Here is a 21,619-nt window from a genome sequence, read left to right on the forward strand (position 1 = left end):
GCTTCCGCTTCCGGGTTATCCTTTGCCGGAAGCAGTATGTGAATGACGTAAAAATATTGCGCCGTTGGTGATTACGGAAGAAACAGAAGTGTGGCGTGACAATGGTGAGAGAAGAGGGTCCGAGAAGGGATGTTATCAGGCCACTTTTTGGATAGAGAAGGAGGGGGTCAGACCATGGCCAAATTTCCTCCATGTTGTCCTTGCGTATTTTCATTCTGGTTTTAGCTTTTTTTTTTTTTTGAGACGGAGTTTCTCTCTTGTTACCCATGCTGGAGTGCAATGGTGCGATCTCGGCTCATCGCAACCTCCGCCTCCTGGGTTCAGGCAATTCTCCTGCCTCAGCCTCCTGAGTAGCTGGGATTACAGGCACGCGCCACCATGCCCAGCTAATTTTTTGTATTTTTAGTAGAGACGGAGTTTCACCATGTTGACCAGGATGGTCTCGATCTCTTGACCTCGTGATCCACCCGCCTCGGCCTCCCAAAGTGTTGGGATTACAGGCGTGAGCCACTGCCCCCGGCCCTCTGGTTTTAGCTCTTAAACTTCTCTGAGCGGTGTCTGTTTTGCTTTACCGACTGGGGAAGAGGGTCTGGTTATTTGAGGCAAATAGGGAAGGGAATGGACAAGAGAAGAGATTTAAAAGATGCCATATGTTTGCAACTTTTTTAATTCCAAAATTTCTATTTCAAGGGGAAGCAAAAGAAAACAAGGAAGTATGCGACCATGAAGCGAATGCTTAGTCTCAGAGATCAGAGGCTGTGAGTGTCTGGAATCAACTCCTCAGGGATATTCTAATAAGAGTCTATAGACAGGATAAGTAGTAAAAATTTTTGTTATTATTTTGTTTTTTACTTCTAATATGATTGTATATTAGATTTATATAGCATGAGATAGCCAGTGTTTAATAGTAATTTAGCTGCTGAGCAATTACACTGGGAAAAGCGATAAGAATTAAACATTTTCTTAAATGCTCACTTTTTCCGCCATTATATGCTTTGTCTACCGTATCCCATTTAAACCTTATGTCAGTTCTGTGAAGTCCCTATAATTCTCTTTATGTTCTTACCATTACACTACTACATTCCTCTGGGGTGGGGTTGGGGGAGTGTTTCTTGTTGTTGAAAGATGGGAAGGGTAGAGACCACATTTGTCTTTTGTCTCCAGTGTCTGGTACTCAAATATTTTTGTCAGAGAAAATGGGAAAACTCCAAGATGTCTCCATTTTATAAGTCTTACTAATACAAGAATCCAAACCACTATGGAAGAAAGTGGAGAGGATCAAAGCAGTGTCCCTGCTTAAGTGTAGAATAAGCATAGCTATTAAATAAAGACTGATCTTTGTTGAGTTTTAAGAGTCTCAGAAAGCCAAGCACAGTGGCTAATGCCTGTAATCCCAGCACTTTGGGAGGCTGAGATGGGTGGATCACCTGAGGTCAGCAGTTCGACAGCAGCCTGGCCAACGTGGTGAAACCCTTCTCCACTAAAAAAAACAAAAATTACGCAGGTGTGGTAGTGGGTGCCTGTAATCTCAGCTACTCAGGAGGCTGAGGCAGGAGAATCACTTGAACCTAGGAGGCAGAGGTTGCAGGGAGCCATTGTGCCACTGTACTCCTGGGAGACAGAAGGGGAAAAAAAAGAGTCTCAGAACAAGAGAATGGTCATTAAAGCCTTCAGAATTAATTCTTCTCAGCCTTTAGTATGGATGTATTGTGTAATTTTTAGGAATGACACCCATTAATAATATTTTCTTTCTACTTAAGGGGTAAGTTCTATATATGTGTTTTTACATTTTAGCCCTTTATAAGAAGCATATGGGGTAATATTTTCCCCCTACTGTTAAAGCATCTGGATCTTCAGAAGATAACTGTCACCCTATTTACCCACTGCTTGGAAGTAGATTTTGATCCTTGATATGAGAGATTCTGACTAAGAAAGAAATATAGTATAATCAGCTTTCACTTGCTCATTAACAGTTTTTATGCTTTATTGGCATTACTGATTAATTCTGACACTTCGAGGTACTGTACTTTACACTAGTTATTTGCTCAGAAAGCGTATGCTGATATTAACATGAGATCACAAAGTAGAATTTCTAATGTAGACCAAAAAAAAAAAATGGAACTTTAGATTTTCAAGATTTTAACTGCTGTGGTTTTTCTTCTCCCTTGGATTTAATTTACTTTTTTTTTCTAGTAAAGAAAAGGATAGATTAAAACCTAAAAAGAAAGAAAAGAAGGATCCCAGCGCGTTAAAGGAAAGAGAAGTGTGAGTAATCAAACATTTGAAGTTTTCCTTTAAAACCATAGACCTTTTAGAAATCCAGGCTTTTGGCTGGGCATAGTGCCTCATGCCTGTAATCCCAACACTTTGGGAGGCCGAGGCAGGTAGATCACTAGGTCAGGAAATTGAGACCATCCTGGCCAATGTGGGGAAACCCCTGGCCTGGCTAATTTTTTCTATTTTTAGTCTCCACTAAATATAGTCTCCACTAAAAATAGAAAAAATTAACCAGGTGTGGTGGTGCGCGCCTGTGGTCCCAGCTACTCAGGAGGCTGAGGCAGGGGAATCTCTTGAACCCCGGAGGTGGAGATTGCAGTGAGCCAAGATCATGCCACCACACTCCAGCCTGGTGACAGAGCAAGAATCTGTCTCCAAAAAAAAAAAAAAAAAAAAAAAGAAATCTAGGCTTTCCCTGAGCTGGTTTGCTCAGTCATTTGTTATTAAGTCTAGCACGGCTATGTAAATTAAAGTGATATCGATGAGCATATATCAATTCCAGTGATTTGAAGGTTTTGGGATTTCATGGAGCAGTAAAGTTTCCCTGAAATCCTGGAAATATAATCTAGGATTATTAACTTTTTCTTTGCCAGGGATCTTTTGAGTCATGATTGCCATTGTTTAAAACAAGAGCATTTCATAAAAGAGAGACTGTGTCACCAAAAAATATTTAAAATATATTGTCAGAATAAAGATCATTCCTTTTAAGTAAATACATTTAACTTTATGAAAACTTTACCACATTTTCCTTATTTTTCTAATTTTGCCCTGGATTAGTAATGGATATATCATCACAGGTAGTTACTGGTCCATGTATCCTAGCATTTGGAATCACTATCATATTCAAACCAGACAACTTGGGCTAGATGTGACATAGGTATACAGGTCCTACTATAGTATATAATCCTAACACTAGACAAATCATTCTCTATCGCATTCCACAACAACAATTTTAGAATCCTGTAAGAATGACAAACATTGTAGTATCATTCTAGTTATGGCAAATGAGTTTATAGTGAACAGTCCCAAGCTGAGACTTCTTTTTTGCTTTTGTTAATGCCAGGGTATCAATGTGAATTTTACTTTGTTCTTGTTTTCTTTTTTCTTCAGTCCTCAACATCCTTCCTGCTTATTTTTCCAATATAATACACAGTTGGGCCCACCTTACCACATCCTTGTTGATACCAACTTTATCAACTTTTCCATAAAAGCCAAACTGGACTTAGTGCAGTCAATGATGGACTGTCTGTATGCCAAGTGTGAGTATCATACTTTTATGTTTCTGTGACACTGGTACAGAATAATCATATTTATACAAATACATGAAAATTGGGAGATGGGGTTCTTGTTAGCTGAATTGCTGGCCATTTACTTTACAGTGGTCACCATAGCAATCACCATGTTTAATAAACTGAAGTATAATGCAAACTTAACTGGAAAAAATTAAACTTTCACAATTCTGAATACACTTAGAATGCTTCGAGTATCATTATGGACATCAATTTTGAGCATAGGGGAATGTTCTGTTTGGGAATTCTGAATTTTAAAATTCTGGATAAATGAAAAATGTTTTTCAGTATGTATATTCCTTTAAGTTAACAAGGATATGTTCTCCCTTCTGCCCTAATGTTGAAACACTAAATAAGATATTCCGCCATTTATGATCACAGTCCTAAAAGTTAGATAGATGGTGGTTGATTCCTAACTTGATTCAGTTTGGTATTTATTTGCACTGCAGAGGGTCTGAGGTAGTTTATTTACATCTAGGTACGTAATTTACCATAATAGATTTTCCTTGTGTATTTGTATATCCCCTTCTTTAAATGATCTTCCTTCACTACCATTAAATAGGAAAAAGAAAATTGAAGCCTTGTATGAGGCCTCTCATAGTAAGATCTGTCCCATTTGCAGCAGGTTTATATTTATATATTTTTCAGTAACTCTGTTAGAGGTACAAATGAAAATTAGACTTAAACTTTGCCATAGAGGATAAATTACTGGAATCAAAGGGAAAAATTTACACCTCCCTTTTTAATTTTTAAAGGCTGCAATATAATAAACAACAGTTACAGAGTGAGTGATAGTAATGTAAATGTTTACCAATATATTAAAATGAGCAAGATGAGAAGATGGGGGTAAGGGATATGTGAAGGAGGTAAGAAAGCAGATTTTTTGGGCCGGGCGTGGTGGCTCACACCTGTAATCCCAGCATTTTGGGAGGCCGAGGTGGGTGGATCACGAGGTCAAGAGATCGAGACCATCCTAGTCAACATGGTGAAACCCTGTCTCTACTAAAAATACAAATACAAGAAATTAGCTGGGCATGGTGGCACATGCCTGCAACCCCAGCTACTCAGGAGGCTAAGGCAGGAGAATTGCCTGATCCCAGGAGGCGGAGGTTGTGGTGAGCCGAGATCACGCCATTGTACTCCAGCCGGGGTAACGAGCGAAACTCCATCTCAAAAAAAAAAAAGCAGATTTCTTTAGATGTCTAAAATTAAGAATGACTGCATATATGTATTAGCTGTATATGTTTATTAAGATGTGAAGGTGGCCACTAGATGAGAAAAAAATGGAGCTAATGGAATAAAATAGTCTTCTCTACAGATGAAAATTGATGGGGGTGGGAATGGTCAGGGGACAGTTATTTTTTCATGTAGACTTTCTGTATTACTTTTTAAAGCTATATGCCCATGCTTTTAAAGTAAATACTTTAGAAATAGTAATCTAAAGTTGCTACCAGGCCTCTAAGAATGAGGCTTGGGTGACCCCATATGGGGGAAGACACTAAACTTGGTAGTCTCTTTGTATTTCTCATTGGTATTTCTAAGTGTGTGGCTGCTTCTCCAGGAACTCCGTGACCTATTTATCAGTGAAACAGATGGAGGGTCAAAGCATGACCCTTGGGAGGTGAATTGCTTCCTTGACTCTGTACCTCCACCAGTAATATCTAGATGGTGACTGTTAGAGCTTCAGTCAGGACAGCTTTAGTCCTATGGTTAGGCTTTCTTTAGATATGTATACTTTATTTTCGAGACAGAGTCTCACTCTGTCACCTAGGGTGGAGTGCAGTAGTGTGATCTGGGCTTACTGCAACCTCAGCCTCCCAAGGTTCAAGCAATTCTTCTGCCTCAGCCTCCTGAATAGCTGATACTACAGGTGCATGCCACCACGCCCAGCTAATTTTTGTATTTTTAGTAGAAACGGGGCTTCATCATATTGGTCAGACTGGTCTCAAAACTCCTAAACTCAGGTAATTCATTCACCTCGGCCTCCCATAGGCATGAGCCACTGCACTCAGCCTAGATATATTACTTTAAAATACAGCTGCAATGTATACAGCAATTTACTCTCACTGTGCCTTTTCTAAAAATAAGCTTGATAAGAAAAATACCACTTTAACTATATATTTTATGTAACATAATACCTTAAAGCAAAGGTTGAAAAATATCAAGTACAAATTCAGTACCTTTTACTGTTTTAAGCTCTGCTTATTTAATTATTTGTTGCTTTACTTGCCTTTCTACTTTATTTATTGATTGGTTGATGCACAGCTTTGGCTGTTGCCCAGGCTGGAGTGCAGTGGCATGATCAAAGCTCACTGCAGCCTCAACATCCCAGCCTCACGTAATCCTCCTGCCTTAGTCGCCTGAGTAGCTGGGGCCACAGGCACATGCCACCACACCTGACTAATTTTTTTTTTTTTTTAATTTTTGTAGAGACGGAGTCTCACCATGTTGCCCAGGCTGGTCTCAAACTCCTAGGCTCAAGCAGTTTGGCCTCCCAAAGTGCTGGGATTACAGGAATGAGCCACCATGCCTGGCCTTGCTTGCCTTTATACTTAAAGAAAGGCCTTTATCTTCCTCTTACCTTGAAAAGCCTTATTTAACCTTTTCATAGTTCCTGGTCTCTTCTGTTTCCACTTTATAGTCCAACAAGGAAGGATAGTTTACTTCCCATTGGCTTTCTCTTCTGCCTATGAATCCTGAGGCTGTTACTTTCCCTTTCCTTGTGGTGGTCTTCCTGAGCCTACTTCCCTACTTCAGTTGCAAGCCTTTGCTCACTTCACTGCTACATGGCTCTGAAATTTCTCCTCTTAAAGAACACATTGCCTTGTCTCACGTTATCTCTGTATTAAAATAAAAAAGAATACATTGCCCTCTGATTCAGTGACAGTCTGATCTCACTAACTTAGTACCCTCTGTTTTACAAGTGCTTTTTCTTTTGGACATTGTATTTTTTGTTGAAATTTCTTAACTTTTTCTGCTTTCAAAAATATTAATATACTTCTTATTTATTTATTTATTTTGAGATGGAGTTTCACTTGTGGCTGAGGCTGGAGTACAGTGGCACAATCTCTGCTCATTGCAACCTCTGCCTCCCGGGTTCAAGCAATTCTCTTGCCTCAGCCTCCCAAGTAGCTGGGATTATAGGTGCATGCCACCACGCCCAGCTAATTTTTGTATAAAGTAGTGATGGGGTTTCTCTGTGTTGGCCAGACTGGTCTCGAACTCCTGACCTCAAGCAGTCTTCTCACCTCGGCCTCCCAAAGTGCTGTGATTATAGGCATGAGCCACTGCACCCTGCCAATATTAATATACTTCTAAAAAATTCTAGCATAAAAAATGAAAGTTGGAGCTGGGGCAATATAGCGAGACCCCATGTCCACACAAAATTTAAAAATTAGCCAGGGGTCTGGGCATGGTGGCTCATTCTTATAATCTTAGCACTTTGGGCCCAAGGTGGGCAGATCACCTGAGGTCAGGAGTTCGAGACCAGCCTGGCCAACATGGTGAAACCCCATCTCCACTAAAAATACAAAAATTAGCCAGTTGTAGTGGTGCATGCGTGTAATCTAGCTACTCAAGAGGCTGAGGCAGGAGAATCACTGGAAACTGGAAGGTAGAGGCTGCAGTGTCCCGAGATTACCCCACTGCACTCCAGCCTGGGTGACAGAGCGAGACTCTGTCTCAAAAAAAAAAAAACATTGCCTAGGCATAGTTTTTTTTGTACCTGTGGTCCTAGCTACTCAGGATGCTGAGGTGGGAGGATCACTTGAGCCTGGGAGGCTGAGGCTACAGTGAGTTGTGATGATGCCACTACACTCCAGCCCAGGCAACAGAATGAGACCCTGTCTTTAAAAAAAAAAAAAAGAAAAAGAAAAGAAAATTGAAAATTGGGCTGGGCGAGATGGCTTCACACCTGTAGTCCCAGTTTGGCAGGCCAAGGTGGGAGGACTTCAAAACCAGCCTGGCCAACATGGTGAGACTGCATCTCTACAAAAATTATTTATTTATTTTATTTTATTTATTTTTTATTTTGGAGACAGAGTTTCACTCTTGTTGCCCAGGCAGGAGCACAATGGCGCAATCTCAGCTTACCCCCCAACCTCTGCCTGCTGTGTTTAAACAATTTTCCTGCCTCAGCTTCCTGAGTAGCTGGGATTACAGGCATGCACCACCACGCCGGCTAATTTTTTTTTTTATTTTTTTTAGAGATGGGGTTTCTCCATGTTGGTCAGGCTCATATTAAACTCCCGAACTCAGGTGATCTGCCCGCCTTGGCCTCCCAAAATGCTGGGATTACAGGCATGAGCCACCGCACCCAGCCAAAAATTTTTTTTTTTTTTAATCAGACTAGGCATGATGGCTCATGCCTATAATCCCAGCACTTTGGGAGTCCTAGGTAGGTGGATCACTTGAGCCCAGGAGTTTAAGACCAGCCTAGACAACATGGCAAAACCCTGTCTCTGCCAAAAGAAACCACAAAAATTAGCTGGGTATGGTGGAGCATGTCTGTGGTCCCAGTTGCTTGGGAGGCTGAGGTGGAAGGATCACTTGAGCCTGAGGTTCGAGGCTGCCCTGAGCCATGTATATGTCACTGCACTCCAGCCTGGGCAACAGAACAAGAATCTATCTCAAAAAGGGGGTAATAAAGGAAATTTGCTTATAATGCGTTTCCTTAAAGGGGCAATTATAAAAATTCATGAATAATCGAAAAAAACAAAAAACAATTCATAAATAATCTGTGCAAAATTGAGGGTTACTTTTATTTATTAATGAAAATGGCCTATAATCCCAGCACTTTGGGAGGCCAAGGCAGGCAGATTACCCAAGGTCCAGAGTTCAAGACCAGCCTGGCCAGCATGGCAAAACTCTGTCTCTACTAAAAATACACACAAAAAATTAGCCTGGTGTGGTGGCAGACCCCTGTAATTTCAGCTACTCAGGAGGCTGATGCAGGAAAATTGCTTGAACCTGGGAGGCGGAGGTTGCAGTGAGCTGAGGTCACACCATTGCACTCCAGCCTGGGCAGCAAGAGCGAAACTCTGTCTCTCTGTCTCAAAAAAAAAAAAAAAAAAAAAAAAAAAGAAGGAAAATGAATCATACATTAGTTTTCTTCTTTTTAAAATAGATTGAAATATAATTGACTCCCTTTACAACTATAAGTTCATCCCTTTAAAGTGTACAGTTCAGTGACTTCTGGTGTATTCACAAAGTTGTGCATCATCCATCACCATAGTCAATTTTAGAACTTTCATTATCCCAAGAAGAAACCTAGAGTCCCTTAGCCATCACCCTGCAACCCTCACCATTCTCTCTATTTCTAGGCAACCGCTAATCTACTTTCGGTTTCTATACATTTCCCTATTCTGGACATTTCATAAAAATAGAACCTTATAATATTTTGTCCTCTTTCGTTTAGAATAATGTTTTTAAGAATCATTCATAATACAGCTTTTATCAGTACTTCATTTCTTTTTATTACTCAATATTCCACTGTATGAATAGATCACATTTTAATCATTTCTGCTTGTTTTTTACATTGAACTGTGTATCTGCAACATTTTTCCGTTGTATGTATACATAAATGGGCCTTATTCGTTTATTTTTGAGGTAGGGTCTTGCTCTGTCATCCATGCTGGAATGCCGTGGCCTGAACCAACAGCTCACAGCAGCCTCAACCTCCAAGTCTCAAGTGATTCTCCAGCCTCAGCCTTCCAAGTAGCTGAGAGTACTGGAAAGAGCCATCATTCCTGGCTATTCTATTTATTTATGTTTTGTAGAAACAAAGTGTCAACCATGTTGTCCAAATTTGGACTTTTTTTTTTTTTTTTTTTGATTTTTTGAGACAGTATCTTCCTCTATTGCCCAGACTAGAGTGCAATGGTGTGATCTCGGCTCACTGCAGCCTCTGCCTCCTGGATTCAAGTAGTTCTCATGCTTTAGCATCCCCATAGCATACACCACCACACCCAGCTAAATTTTTTTTTTCTTTTTTTTTTTTTTTTTAAGATGGAGTTTCACTGTTTCCAGCTAAATTTTTTTTTTCTTTTTCTTTTTTTTTTTTTTAAGATGGAGTTTCACTGTTTCCCAGGCTGGAGTACAGTGGCACGATCCCGGCCCACTGCAATCTCTGCCTCTGGTATTCAAGTGATTCTCCTGCCTCAGCCTCCCAAGTAGCTGGGACTACAGGCATACACCACCAAGCCCAGCTAATTTTTTTGTATTTTTAGTAGAGACAGGGTTTTTTTTACCATGTTGGCCAACTGGTCTCAAACTCCTGACCTCAAGTGATCTGCCTGTCTTGGCCTCCGAAAGTGCTGGGATTATAGGCATGAGCCACTGCACCCAGCTAATATTGGGTATTTTCATCCGTTTATCTTTGCCACTCTTCTAGGTGCGACTATTTCCAGTCTTTGGCCCAATAGACCTGTTTCAAATCTTGGCTTCGCCATTTGCTCTCTACTTGATTAACTTCTTTGTGTCTCAGATTCCTCATCTGTAAAATAGGGACACTGATCATTTTTTTTTTAACTTATATGGCTTTCTGTTTGATAGTTGTTAAACAGAAGCTTTCAAAATTTTTATGTGATCAGATTTACATTATCTGGTTAATTTCATAGTTTCTTTTCATTCACATTTAAATTTTATTCCATCTAAGCCAGACACCGTGGCTCACACCTGTAATCCCAGCACTTTGGGAGGCTAAGACAGGAGGATTGATTGAGCCCGGGAGTTCAAGACAGCCTGAGCAACATAGCAAAGCCCCATCTCTACCAAAAAAAAAATGTTTTTTTTAAATTATCTGGACATAGTGGTATGTGCCTGTGCTCCTAGCTACTCAGGAGACTGAGAGAACCCAGGAGGTCGAGGCTACAGTGAGCTGAGATTGTGCCACTGCACTCCAGACTGGGCAACAGAGCAAGACTCTGTCTCAAAATAAAAATAAATAAATACTTTTTTTCCATCAGGAACTTATATTAATATAAAAATAATGACAACGTTCAGCTTAGATTTTTTTTCCCCAGATGTGTTTATAACAAATACCTTTTGGAATCTGCAGTTTGGGGTTGGGACAGTCTTAGTTTCTTTATGAACAGGGTTTTCTTCTACTCTAGTTCTTATTGTACATTTCAGTGTGTTAATTCTGCTGTCATTGCAGAAGTGTCCTGGATCTTTTTAAAACTCTGAGCAGGGATATAATTCAGAGAGAATTCACAAGTTCTGTTCCTAATGTGAATTTTTTTCCCTGGCAGGTATCCCTTGTATAACTGATTGTGTAATGGCTGAAATTGAAAAATTGGGGCAGAAGTATCGAGTGGCTCTAAGGTAGGAAGGAGCTAGATTAGATCTGTTCTAGGCTGGTATACTGAAGATTCATCTATTTGCTGTTTATAAAGATTTTTTGGCCAGTCAGTTTAAGTGAAAATCATATAAAACTATTTATCATTTTTGGGGGGGTTGTTTTGGTCTTTCTCTCACACAAAAATCAGTTCCAGTTGAGTAAGTATCTAAATCTTTAATAGAAAATGCAGAGAATATCTTGGCTGTGCGCAGTGGCCCACACCTATAATTCCAGCACTTTGAGAGGCCAAGGCAGGCAGATCACCTGAGGTTGGGAGTTCAAGACCAGCCTGACCAACATGGAGAAACTCCATCTCTACTAAAAATACAGAATTAGCCGGGTGTGATGGCACATGCCTGTAATCCCAGGAGAATCATTCGAACCTGGGAGGCAGGTTCGAACCTGAGGCAGGAGAATCGTTTGAACCTGGGAGGCAGAGGTTGCTGTGAGCCAAGATCACACCATTGCACTCCAGCCTGGGTGGCAAGAATAAAAGTCTGTCTCAAAAAAAAAAAAAAAAGGAAAGAAAAGAAAATACAGAGAATATCTTAATGATTTGGGAGTGAGCATGGATTTCTTTAAATGTCCAAACCATAGTAGAAAACTAATCAGTTTGACTATACTGAAATTGAATATTTTTGTATAGCAAAAGATATTAACAAAGTAAAGAGACATATAATCAACAAAGGGATTATTTTCAAAATGTATAAAGAACTTCACATCCATAAGAAAAACGTAATTCTTAAATTCACAGTGAGTTGTCATTTAATACCCATTAAATTGGCAAAAAATTTTTAATCAGCTTGACAGTGCCAAGAATAGTTGAGATCATGAAGCAATGGCAGTTCTCATACTAAACTACTAAGGGTGTAAGTTGGTCATTACTTTGGAGAGCAACTTGACAGTATCTGGTAAAATCCAAGTTGTTCTTACGCTTACAACACAGTCTTTTAACCTGGAGATCAACATCTATAGGTAATTAAATTAGTTTAAAGGATCACGGTGCGCGTGTGTGATGGTTTTGGTTTTGTTTTGTTTTGTTGTTGTCGTTGTTGTTGTTTTGAAGCAAGATCTCACTCTTGTCACCCAGGCTGGAGTGCAGTGGCACATTCAGGGCTCACTGCAGCCTTGACCTCATGGGCTTAAGCAGTCCTCTTGCTTCAGCACCCTCAAATAGCTGGGACTACAGGCATGCACCACCTTACCTGGCCAGTTTTTAAAAATTTTAGTAGAGACAAGATCTCACCATGTTGCCAGGCTGGTCTTGAACTCCTGAGCTCAAGCAATCCTCCCACCTTGGCCTCTCAAAGTGCTGGGATTATAGGCATGACACACCATGCCCCCCCCACCCAGTATATTTTTTAGTGTAAAAGAAGAAACTATAGGCTGGGCACGGTGGCTTTTGCCTATAATCCCAACATCTTGGGATGCTGAGGCAAGCAGATTGTTTTGAGCCCAGGAGCAGTTTCCTGTCTCTGTAAAAAGTAAAAAAATTAGCCAAGGCATGGTGGCACACACGTATAGTCTGAGCTACTTGGGAAGCTGAGGCAGGAGAATCACTTGAACCCAGGATGCAGAGGTTGTAGTGAGCTGGGATTGCACCATTGCACTACAGCCTGGTGACAAAGCGAGACTCCATCTCCAGGAAAAAAAAAAAAGAAAAAGAAGTTTTTAGTAGAGATAGGGTCTCACTATGTTGCCCAGGCTCATCTCAAACTCCTGGCCTCAAGTGATCTTCCTGCCTTGTCCTCCCAAAGTGCTGGGATTGTAGTCATGAGCCACCACACCCAGCCTGGCAATTTTTAAAATAATAAAAGTAAAGAATGAGAGAGGAGAAAACAGAGGCACCAAATGGAAGTGCTAAATTTGGCTGTGAAGAGATGCAGAAATGGAGTGTTAGCTGGAGGGAGGAGATACAGGTAAAAAGATTATTTTTGTTTTTTTAAGACAGAGAATATACTACAGCATGTTAGTATGTTTCTAGGAAGGAGCCAGTAGAGAGGAGATAAGTGATTTCAGGAGTAAAGAGATAACCGAAAAAGCAAAGTCCTAGACTGTTGCCCACCTAGTTTGTCAGCAACCAGTCCGTCTTCCCTCTAGTGTATCCTCCCCAGCACAGGCTGCTTAGTTTTTCCAAGACAGAACTTGGTTCTTATCACTTTGTCACCCAGAAATCTTTAATAACTCATTTTCCTGTATCATCACACTCCTCAGGCTGGCATTGGAGACTCTAGCCCCATTTCATTCTTCTCTCCACAAACACTCTTCCCCAGCTAGAAAGATGTGTTCACTCTTTCCCAGCCACTAAGAAACCCTTTTACATTGCTTGGCACATTCTTTACTTATTTCACCCCTATGTCATTGTTTTCTAAATATTCCTGACCCACATGGACCTAGCACTGAACTATTGCAATGTGGAGGAGTATTTCTATTGCACTAGGTACCTATGTGCTATCTTGTATTTTTATTCATTTCAGTGACTCATCATTGTTCATAGAAAGAGCATGGCTCTGGCCAGACGCGGTGGCTCAAGCCTGTAATCCCAGCACTTTGGGAGGCCGAGGCGGGTGGATCACGAGGTCAACAGATCGAGACCATCTTGGTCAACATGGTGAAACCCCGTCTCTACTAAAATTACAAAAAATTAGCTGGGCACGGTGGTGCGTACCTGTAATCCCAGCTGCTCGGGAGGCTGAGGCAGGAGAATTGCCTGAACCCAGGAGGCGGAGATTGCGGTGAGCCGAGATCATGCCATTGCACTCCAGCCTGGGTAGCAAGAGCGAAACTCTGTCTCAAAAAAAAAAAAAAAAAAAAAAAGAGCATGGCTCTTAGAATCACACAGAGTTAGAGTTTTTCTTTTTCAAATATGTATGAAAATAATGTGTGTTTGAATGTTTTATGGCAAACAATATAAGCATATACATATAATAAAAGGTAAAAGTCTTCCTCTACATTCATAATTTGTCCATTCTCATACCCCAAGAGTGACAACTGGGAAAGGTTAATATATTTTTCCAGACCTTTTTCTGTACAAATGCAAATCTAGATAAAGAATATTAGAAGGATTTGTATTTTATTAATTATATATGTGTGTGTATATTATAAACATATATATGTCCTGCTTTGTTTATTCAGCAGTTTAGCATAGGCCCTTCCACATTGGTATGTACAGCTCTACCTCACTTGTTTTTTAATAGGATAAGGGCACCAAAATGTAATTTTTACCTTTCTAAAGGATATTTAGATTTTCTTCACTATAAACAGCTGAGTGACCATCCTTTTGCCTATATTCTTGGACATTTGTGTGTAAGACAGCTTCTTAAAGTGAAGTGGTTAGGTTAAAATGGGTTTTGTTTTTGAATCCTGGCTTTTCCCGGCTATATAGCTTTGAACAAATTAATCTCTGAGCCTGCTTCCTCAGCTGTAGAATAGCTATATAATAACTCAGAGTTTCGTGATGATTAAATGACCCAAGCACACCAGCTGTCAGGCAGTAAGCCTTCATTCCCTGCCCTGTGAGTTGTCTTTCCAATTAGAGGATAAACTTCAGGAGGAGAGCAGTGCCTTAAAATATCTGCATAGATCATGTTACTTTTATTGCACTAAGACTCAGAAAGTTACCCAGTTGATTATTTCCTTTAATCCACCTACAGGATTGCCAAGGATCCAAGATTTGAACGATTACCGTGTACACACAAAGGAACCTACGCAGATGACTGCTTAGTACAGAGAGTAACTCAGGTATTATCAGTTCATACATGTTTACTTTGTGCTTTAAAAAAATAAACTAAGCCGGGCGCGGTGGCTCACGCCTATAATCCCAGCACTTTGGGAGGCTGAGGCAGGTGGATCACGCGGTCAAGAGATTGAGACCATCCTGGTCAACAAGGTGAAACCCCATCTCTACTAAAACTACAAATATTAGCTGGGCATGGTGGTGCGCGCCTGTAGTCCCAGCTACTCGGGAGGCTGAGGCAGGAGAATGGCTTGAACACGGCAGGTGGAGGTTGCAATGAGCTGAGATAGCACCACTGCACTCCAGTCTGGCAACAGAGGAGACTCCGTCTCATAAAAAAAAAAAAAAATTACATAGCATTCCCTCATAAGAAGCGTATGTGTCTTCATTTACTTGAGAAAGTGGACTGGACTGAAAATGTATGCTCTAACCATAATGGAAAGAGCACAGACTTGGGGAGGAGACATGGGTTTCATGTCTCAGCACCTGCATTTACTGGCTCTGTGATTTGGGACACTTAACTGATTCTTTATTTCATAAATTGTAAATGGTTTTAAGTGAGTTAATGTAGAGCCCATTTACTTTTGATGTAGGAATTTTCTTCCTTGTCACGATGCCTAATCCAAAAGTGCTTCTTAGTTATATCTGAAAGTCTCCCGAGGTGCTATCTCACACATACCCTAAAATAAGTAGATTTTTAATTCCTTCATTAAGCACCACAAGGATTTCTTGCTATTGAGTGCTTTTATAAGAGCCTTTCTCTACTGAGGATAATCTTCATCTGGTGACCACAGAGCCATCCCTTTAGCCACTTCACCCATAGGTGGGGCCAGGATTTCTCTTAATTTCCCACAGCACAGCTGACACCACTCTGCCCCTTTTTATAAAACTCAGTAGGAGAGTCAGACATGATGGAATTGAAGCTTCATACAAAATAGCTTTCAACTGACAGCTAAATGTTGCTGCTTTTGTAACTGCTAGGCTCTAGTTTCAGGCCCTGAAGATCTTATTTAGGCTTCCTGTTTCAGGGATAACCTACCTCTAACACCAGTAGGCCTCAGAGCACACCTAAGCCCCAAGATTCAAGGAAAGGAGGGAGCTGTGCCCTCCAGACTAAGGCACTTTGTATTTCATGGAGGTCCTCGGAGCATTTTCCCAAAACTAAAGAATTGTCTGCCCTAAGTTTGAAAGTCCCTTTCATTTATGAGGAAAGAACAGTTTGCAGCTTGTAAATAGTTTTCTACCTTCTTTCCCTCAAGATTCTTAATGCTGCTTTCAGCCCAGGCCACTTGTTGTTTATTTTATATAACAAGATTAAGAGCTCCTAGATCATAGTAGCTACTCAACAGATTGTTATAGCCTGCCCTCCACTACTCACTGTGAAAATGAACAATCCTCAGACTAGTCAGTGGTTGTGCCTTTATCCAGTAGTCACTAATCGTGCTCAGTGACTAAGTGACTTCACCGTGAACATCACTCCATGTCTCTTACAGCATAAGTGTTACATTGTGGCCACAGTTGACCGGGACCTTAAAAGAAGAATTCGTAAGATTCCTGGAGTTCCTATCATGTACATTTCTAACCATAGGTGAGAAATTTCTCTTGGGGAAGGGATTAGAAATACATAATTGATGTCAATTAAAAATGAGGACAAGTGATAAGGTTACAAAGAATTTGAAGGAAATTATTGCATCAAATGTTCACATAGTCATGTTTGAAGAAATAAGACAAAGCAAGAACAAGGGCAAAAGAGAGAGACAGGATTTAGGAATGAGGCAGACATTTAAGTTGTTAGAATAAAATTACTAGAAGAAATTGATGTATTGCTTTAAATAAAAGCAGTAATTTAGGTCAAGCTAATTTTTTTGGCCAGAAATACCTGTTTTGAAAGTTTTTCTTTTCAAATTAACACCTCATCTGAGAAATGGAAAGCTTATTTAAAAAAAAAAAGCTATTAATTATCCTTCTTGGCTATTTTTATGTCAGTCCTCAAGACTTCTTTTGCAGCTTTTCAGCTTGGGGAGAGCACAGTGTGGTAGGAAATCTGTGGACTAAGGAGTTGGGCTTAGCTGATCTCAGATCCTTGGTTCCCCTCTTGCTGACTTTGCCACTTTGAAAAATAACAATAATATTGTATTATTGTCAGAATTTTGTTGTAAATTATTCATTATGATGTTCCCCTAAAATATTCCCACTGACAAAAAGGATTCACAGTGGGGGTGAGTGCACTATGTAAAAGATGGGTTTCTAGATGGGTTCTCTACTCACCTTTCTTAACCAGTGTTAATTTTTTGTCCTGATCAGGTACAACATTGAACGGATGCCAGATGATTATGGAGCCCCTCGATTCTAATTCTTACAAGACACAGTCCCTCTCTGCTTTTCTTTGATGAGCTTTCTCTTGTTGCCAGTCCATTATACATGCAATAGCATGAATTATTATTCTGTTGACCTATTTGCTCTATTGTGAGCTGAGGATGGTTAAATATACTCACTCTTTTTTTTTTTTTTTTTTTTTTTTTTTTTTGAGATGAAGTTTTGCTCTTGTTGCCCAGGCTAGAGTGCAATGGTGCAATCTTGGCTCACTGCAACCCCTGCTTCCCAGGTTCAAGCAATTCTCCTCAGAATCGCTGCCTCAGCCTCCTGAATAGCTGGGATTACAGGCACTTGCCACCATGACCAGCTAATTTTTTTTTTTTTTGTATTTTTAGTAGAGACAAATACTTTCTTTTTTTCCTCAGGATGGAGTCTCACTCTGTCACCCAGGCTGGAGTGCAATGGCATGATCTTGGCTCCCTGCAACCTCTATGTCCTGGGTTCAATCAATTATCCTACCTCAGCCCACTGAATAGCTGGGATTACAGGCATCCGCCACCATGCCCAGCTAACTTTTGTATTTTTAGTATAGAAAAATACACTTTGGCCTCCCAAAGTGCTAGGATTAGAGGCGTGAGCCACCGCTCCTGGCCTTCTCACTTTTTGATGTTGTTTTGAAATGGTATTTTGTCTCGTAAAAATTTTAGGCCAGGCATGGTGGCTCATGCCTGTAATCCCAGCACTTTGGGAGGCCGAGGTGGGTGGATCACCTGAGGTCAGGAATTCAAGACCAGGCTGGACAACATGGCAAAACCCCCATCTCTACTGAAAATGCAAAAAATAAGTAGCCGGGTGTGGTGTCACATGTCTGTAATCCCAGCTACTAGGGAGGTGGACGTGGGAGAATCGCTTGAATCCAGGAGGTGGAGGGTGCAGTGAGCCAAGATTGTGCCACTGCATTCCAGTCTGGGTGACAAGAGTAAGACTGTCTCAAAAATAAAAAAAAAGAAAGAAAGAAAGAAAAATTAATGATTGTCAAAGGATACAAAATCTCAGACAGGAAGAATATGTTTTATACTTTTTTTGAGTTCTGTTGTACAGTTTAGTGCATATACATAATAATAGAATATTATACATTTTAAAATTGATGTTCTCATCACAGAAATATACTTGAGGTATTGGATACGTTAACTAGCTTGATTTAATTATTTCATATCATGTCTGCAATTTATGATATTACTTTGTAACCCATAAATTTATACAATTATAAATTTGTTATAAGAAAGTCATTGCATCTCTTTAGAAATCAGATACTCTGATGATTGCTCACATAATTTGATGGCCATTGTTTTATACTGACTTAATAAACATTTATTAAATGTATACTAGGTGCTTAATAAGATATGGCCCTGCCCTCAAGACACATTATGGTGGGAGAGAAAAACATGTAAGTTTATAAATACAGTAAAATAGCAGTGCTAGGGTAAAAGTATCAGAGGCACATCATAGGCACATAAAGGTAGAAAGAATGATTTTTTTCTACTGGTTGGGATGGGGAGGCAGGAAAGACCAGAGGTCATACATAAGGTTTGAGCTAATCTTAAAATTGAATGGGTACTTGCCCAATAAATTAGGCAGAGAAGATGAAGCATAGGAAACAGTAGGAACAAAGGCAAGGACGCACAATGTTACATGGAGTGAATGTGCTTGGCCTGTTCAGTTAGCTGCCAGGAGATTTTTATGACTAGAATATAGGAAATCATGTCATGGAAGGGGCCTGTACCCACATGAGACTCCTGAGGAAGGAGACAGAGGGAGAGGGGTCTTACATGATATGCCAAAGGGTCTGGACTTCATCCTTAGGTCACTTGGGTGCTATTGGCTAGGCACAGTGGCTCATCCCTGTATTCCCTGCATTTTGGGAGGCCAAGGCGGGTGGATCACCTGAAGTCAGGAGTTTGAGACCAGCCTGGCCAACATGGTGAAATCTCATCTATACTGAAAATAAAAAAATTAGCTGGGTGTGGTGGCAGGCACCTGTAATCCCAGCTACTTGGGAGGCTGAGGCAGGAGAATCACTTGGACCTGGAAGGTGGTGGTTGCAGTGAGCCGAGACTGCACCATTGTACTCCAGCCTGGGCAACGAGCAAAACTCCATCTCAAAATAAGGTGCTATTAAAATTTCAAGCAGGGTGGATAACATGATCAGATTAAGGGGGTTTTGTGGTTTGTTTTTAATGGGACAGGATCCTTCTCTGTTGCCCAGGTTGGAGTACAGTGGTGCAATCACAGCTCACTGCAGCCTCAATCTCCTGGGCTCAAGTCATCCTGCCTCAGCCTTTTCAGAGTAGCTGGAACTACAGTCATGTGCCACTACTCCCAGCTAATTCTTTTTTTGTAGAGATAGGATTTCACACTATGTTGCCCAGGCTGGTCTCAAATTCCTGGGCTCAAGCTATCCTCCCACCTCGGCCTCCCAAAATGTTGGGATTGCAGGCATGAGCCACTGTGTTCAGCCCAGATAAGATTTTTTAAATGATCATAGGTAGTGTAAGAATAAATAGACCATTAAAACTCCATAGAAAATCCATTAGCAAACCTATGTATAATCCCAGCACTTTGGGAGGCCAAGGGGGGCAGATCATTTGAGGTCAGGAGTTTGTGACCAGCCTGGCCAAACATGGTGAAAACCCATCTCTACTAAAAATACAAAAATTAGCCTGGTGTGGTGGTGCACACCTGTAATCCCAGCTACTCGGGAGGCTGAAGGAGGAGAATCACGTTAACCAGGGAGGCAGAGGTTGCAGTGAGCCAAGATCACACCACTGCACTCCAGCGTAGGCAATACAATGAGACTGTCTCAAAAACAAACAACAAAAAAAAAGCAACTAGATATTTGTGGGAATTTGGTATATTATTAAGGTGATATTTCATTTCTGTGGGAAAAAGAAATTGTATTAAAAGGCCCAGTAGTCTGGAATCATTCTGTTAGGGTTAGAATACTAATTCCAGGGTTAGAATACTAATTCCACCAGTTAATATATGTATGAATTGGACAAACCACATAACCATTTGTTGCCTTCCTTGTTTCTTCTTTAAAATGTTTAATCCTCAAAGCAAACCTGATAAAGTGAGATTAAATTGAATAATACCTGACCCAAGTAAGTGTTGTTCAGTAAATGTTAGTGATTATTACACAATGGCATCATGGCTATCCATTTGGGAAAAAAAAAAAAAAAAAATTGGCTGGGCACAATGGTTCACACCTGTAATCCCAGAACTTTGGGAGGCCAAGGTGGGCGGATCACCTGAGGTCAGGAGTTCAAGACCAGCCTGACCAACGTGGAGAAACCCTGTCTCTACTAAAAATACAAAAAAAAAATTAGCCGGGTATGGTGGCATGTACCTGTAATCCCATCTACTCAGGAGACTGAGGCAGGAGAATTCTCTTGAACCCAGGAAGCAGAAGTTGCAGTGAGCTGAGATGGCGCAATTGCACTCTATCCTGGGCAACAAGAGTGAAACTCTGTCTCAAAAAAAAAGAAAAAAATTAGATTCCCACTTAACATGAATCATAAGAATATTTCAAGTGGATCAAAGGCCTAATTTTTTTTTTTTTTTTGAGACAGTCACTCTGTAACCCAGGCTGCAGTGCATTGGCACAATCATGGCTCACTGCATTCTTGACCTTCCCAGACCCAGGTGATCCACTCCAGCCTCCCAAGTAGCTGGGAATTTTGTATTTCTTATAGAGATGGGGTTTTGCCATGTTGCCCACCTTGGCCTTCTAAAGTGTTGGGATTATAGGCATGAGCCACAGCACCCAGCCTAAACTTATTTCTAAGCTATGGAAGCATTAGGAAAATAAATGTAAAGAAAAATGTGTCCATCACCTTTGGATAGAATTCTTCAGCAGAATCTAAAAAGATTGACAAGTTTCAATATATTAAAATTATAGACTTCTGTGCAAGACATTCCCCTTCCCTAAAAAGCAAGTGACTGATCAGATTTTTCCAACACATATAACGAGGGTTTGGAGAAATGAGTACTAATGTCATGCTGACAGAAGTGCAAACATTTATGACCACTTTTTACAGCTGTTGTCAGGATACACTAAAATAAAAATTGTGGATATCTTGTGAGCCCAATTCTATTTTTTGGTTACTTAATAGGTATCATACAGGTGATTTACTTTAAATTGCCTCTGCATGGACAATGTGGTATATATGTGAAGAAACACTTACATGTGTACAAGGAAGCAGGTAAAAGGATGTTTACTGCACTGCTGTTTGCAAGAGAGAAAAAAATTAAACAAATGTCTATCAAAAGTATCTTAACTGTAGCTAAGCACGGTGGCTCACGCCTATAATCCTAGCACTTTGGAAGACTGAGGTTGGTGGATTGCCTGAGCTCAGGAGTTCAAGACCACCCTGGGCAACATGGTAAAAACTCAACTCTACTAAAATACAAAAAAATTAGCTGGGCATGTTGATGCACACCTGTAGTCCCAGCAACTCAGGAGGCTGAGGCACAAGAATTGCTTGAACCCAGGAGACAGAGGTGGTGGTGAGCTGAGATCGCACCACTGCACTCCAGCCTGGTGACAGAGGGAGACTCCGTCTCAAAAAAAAAAAAACCAGCAGGGGGCAGTTAACTATGGAA

The 21,619-nt window shown here is 40.6% G+C and overlaps 1 protein-coding gene across 1 annotated transcript; it reads left to right on the forward strand.

Moving 5' to 3' along the window:
* Positions 1 to 47: 47 nt before the first annotated feature.
* Positions 48 to 18,340, forward strand: FCF1 (FCF1 rRNA-processing protein). Its single transcript, XM_035261028.3, has 8 exons — positions 48 to 104; positions 691 to 758; positions 2,194 to 2,265; positions 3,388 to 3,536; positions 10,817 to 10,889; positions 14,559 to 14,646; positions 16,135 to 16,229; positions 16,946 to 18,340. Exons 1-8 carry the CDS (start codon positions 102 to 104, stop codon positions 16,992 to 16,994), a joined length of 597 nt encoding a protein of 198 aa, XP_035116919.3. The 5' UTR covers positions 48 to 101; the 3' UTR covers positions 16,995 to 18,340.
* Positions 18,341 to 21,619: the final 3,279 nt, after the last annotated feature.

Source organism: Callithrix jacchus, chromosome 8 (assembly GCF_049354715.1).
Source record: "Callithrix jacchus isolate 240 chromosome 8, calJac240_pri, whole genome shotgun sequence".
Lineage (NCBI taxonomy): Eukaryota > Metazoa > Chordata > Mammalia > Primates > Cebidae > Callithrix > Callithrix jacchus.

Bases quoted from the DNA above. Each gene is read 5' to 3' on its own strand.
- FCF1 (XM_035261028.3), top strand. The intron at 759-2,193 runs GTGAGTGTCTGG...TTTTTTTTCTAG, and splicing joins AGTCTCAGAGATCAGAGGCT to TAAAGAAAAGGATAGATTAA. The intron at 3,537-10,816 runs GTGAGTATCATA...TTTCCCTGGCAG, and splicing joins GGACTGTCTGTATGCCAAGT to GTATCCCTTGTATAACTGAT.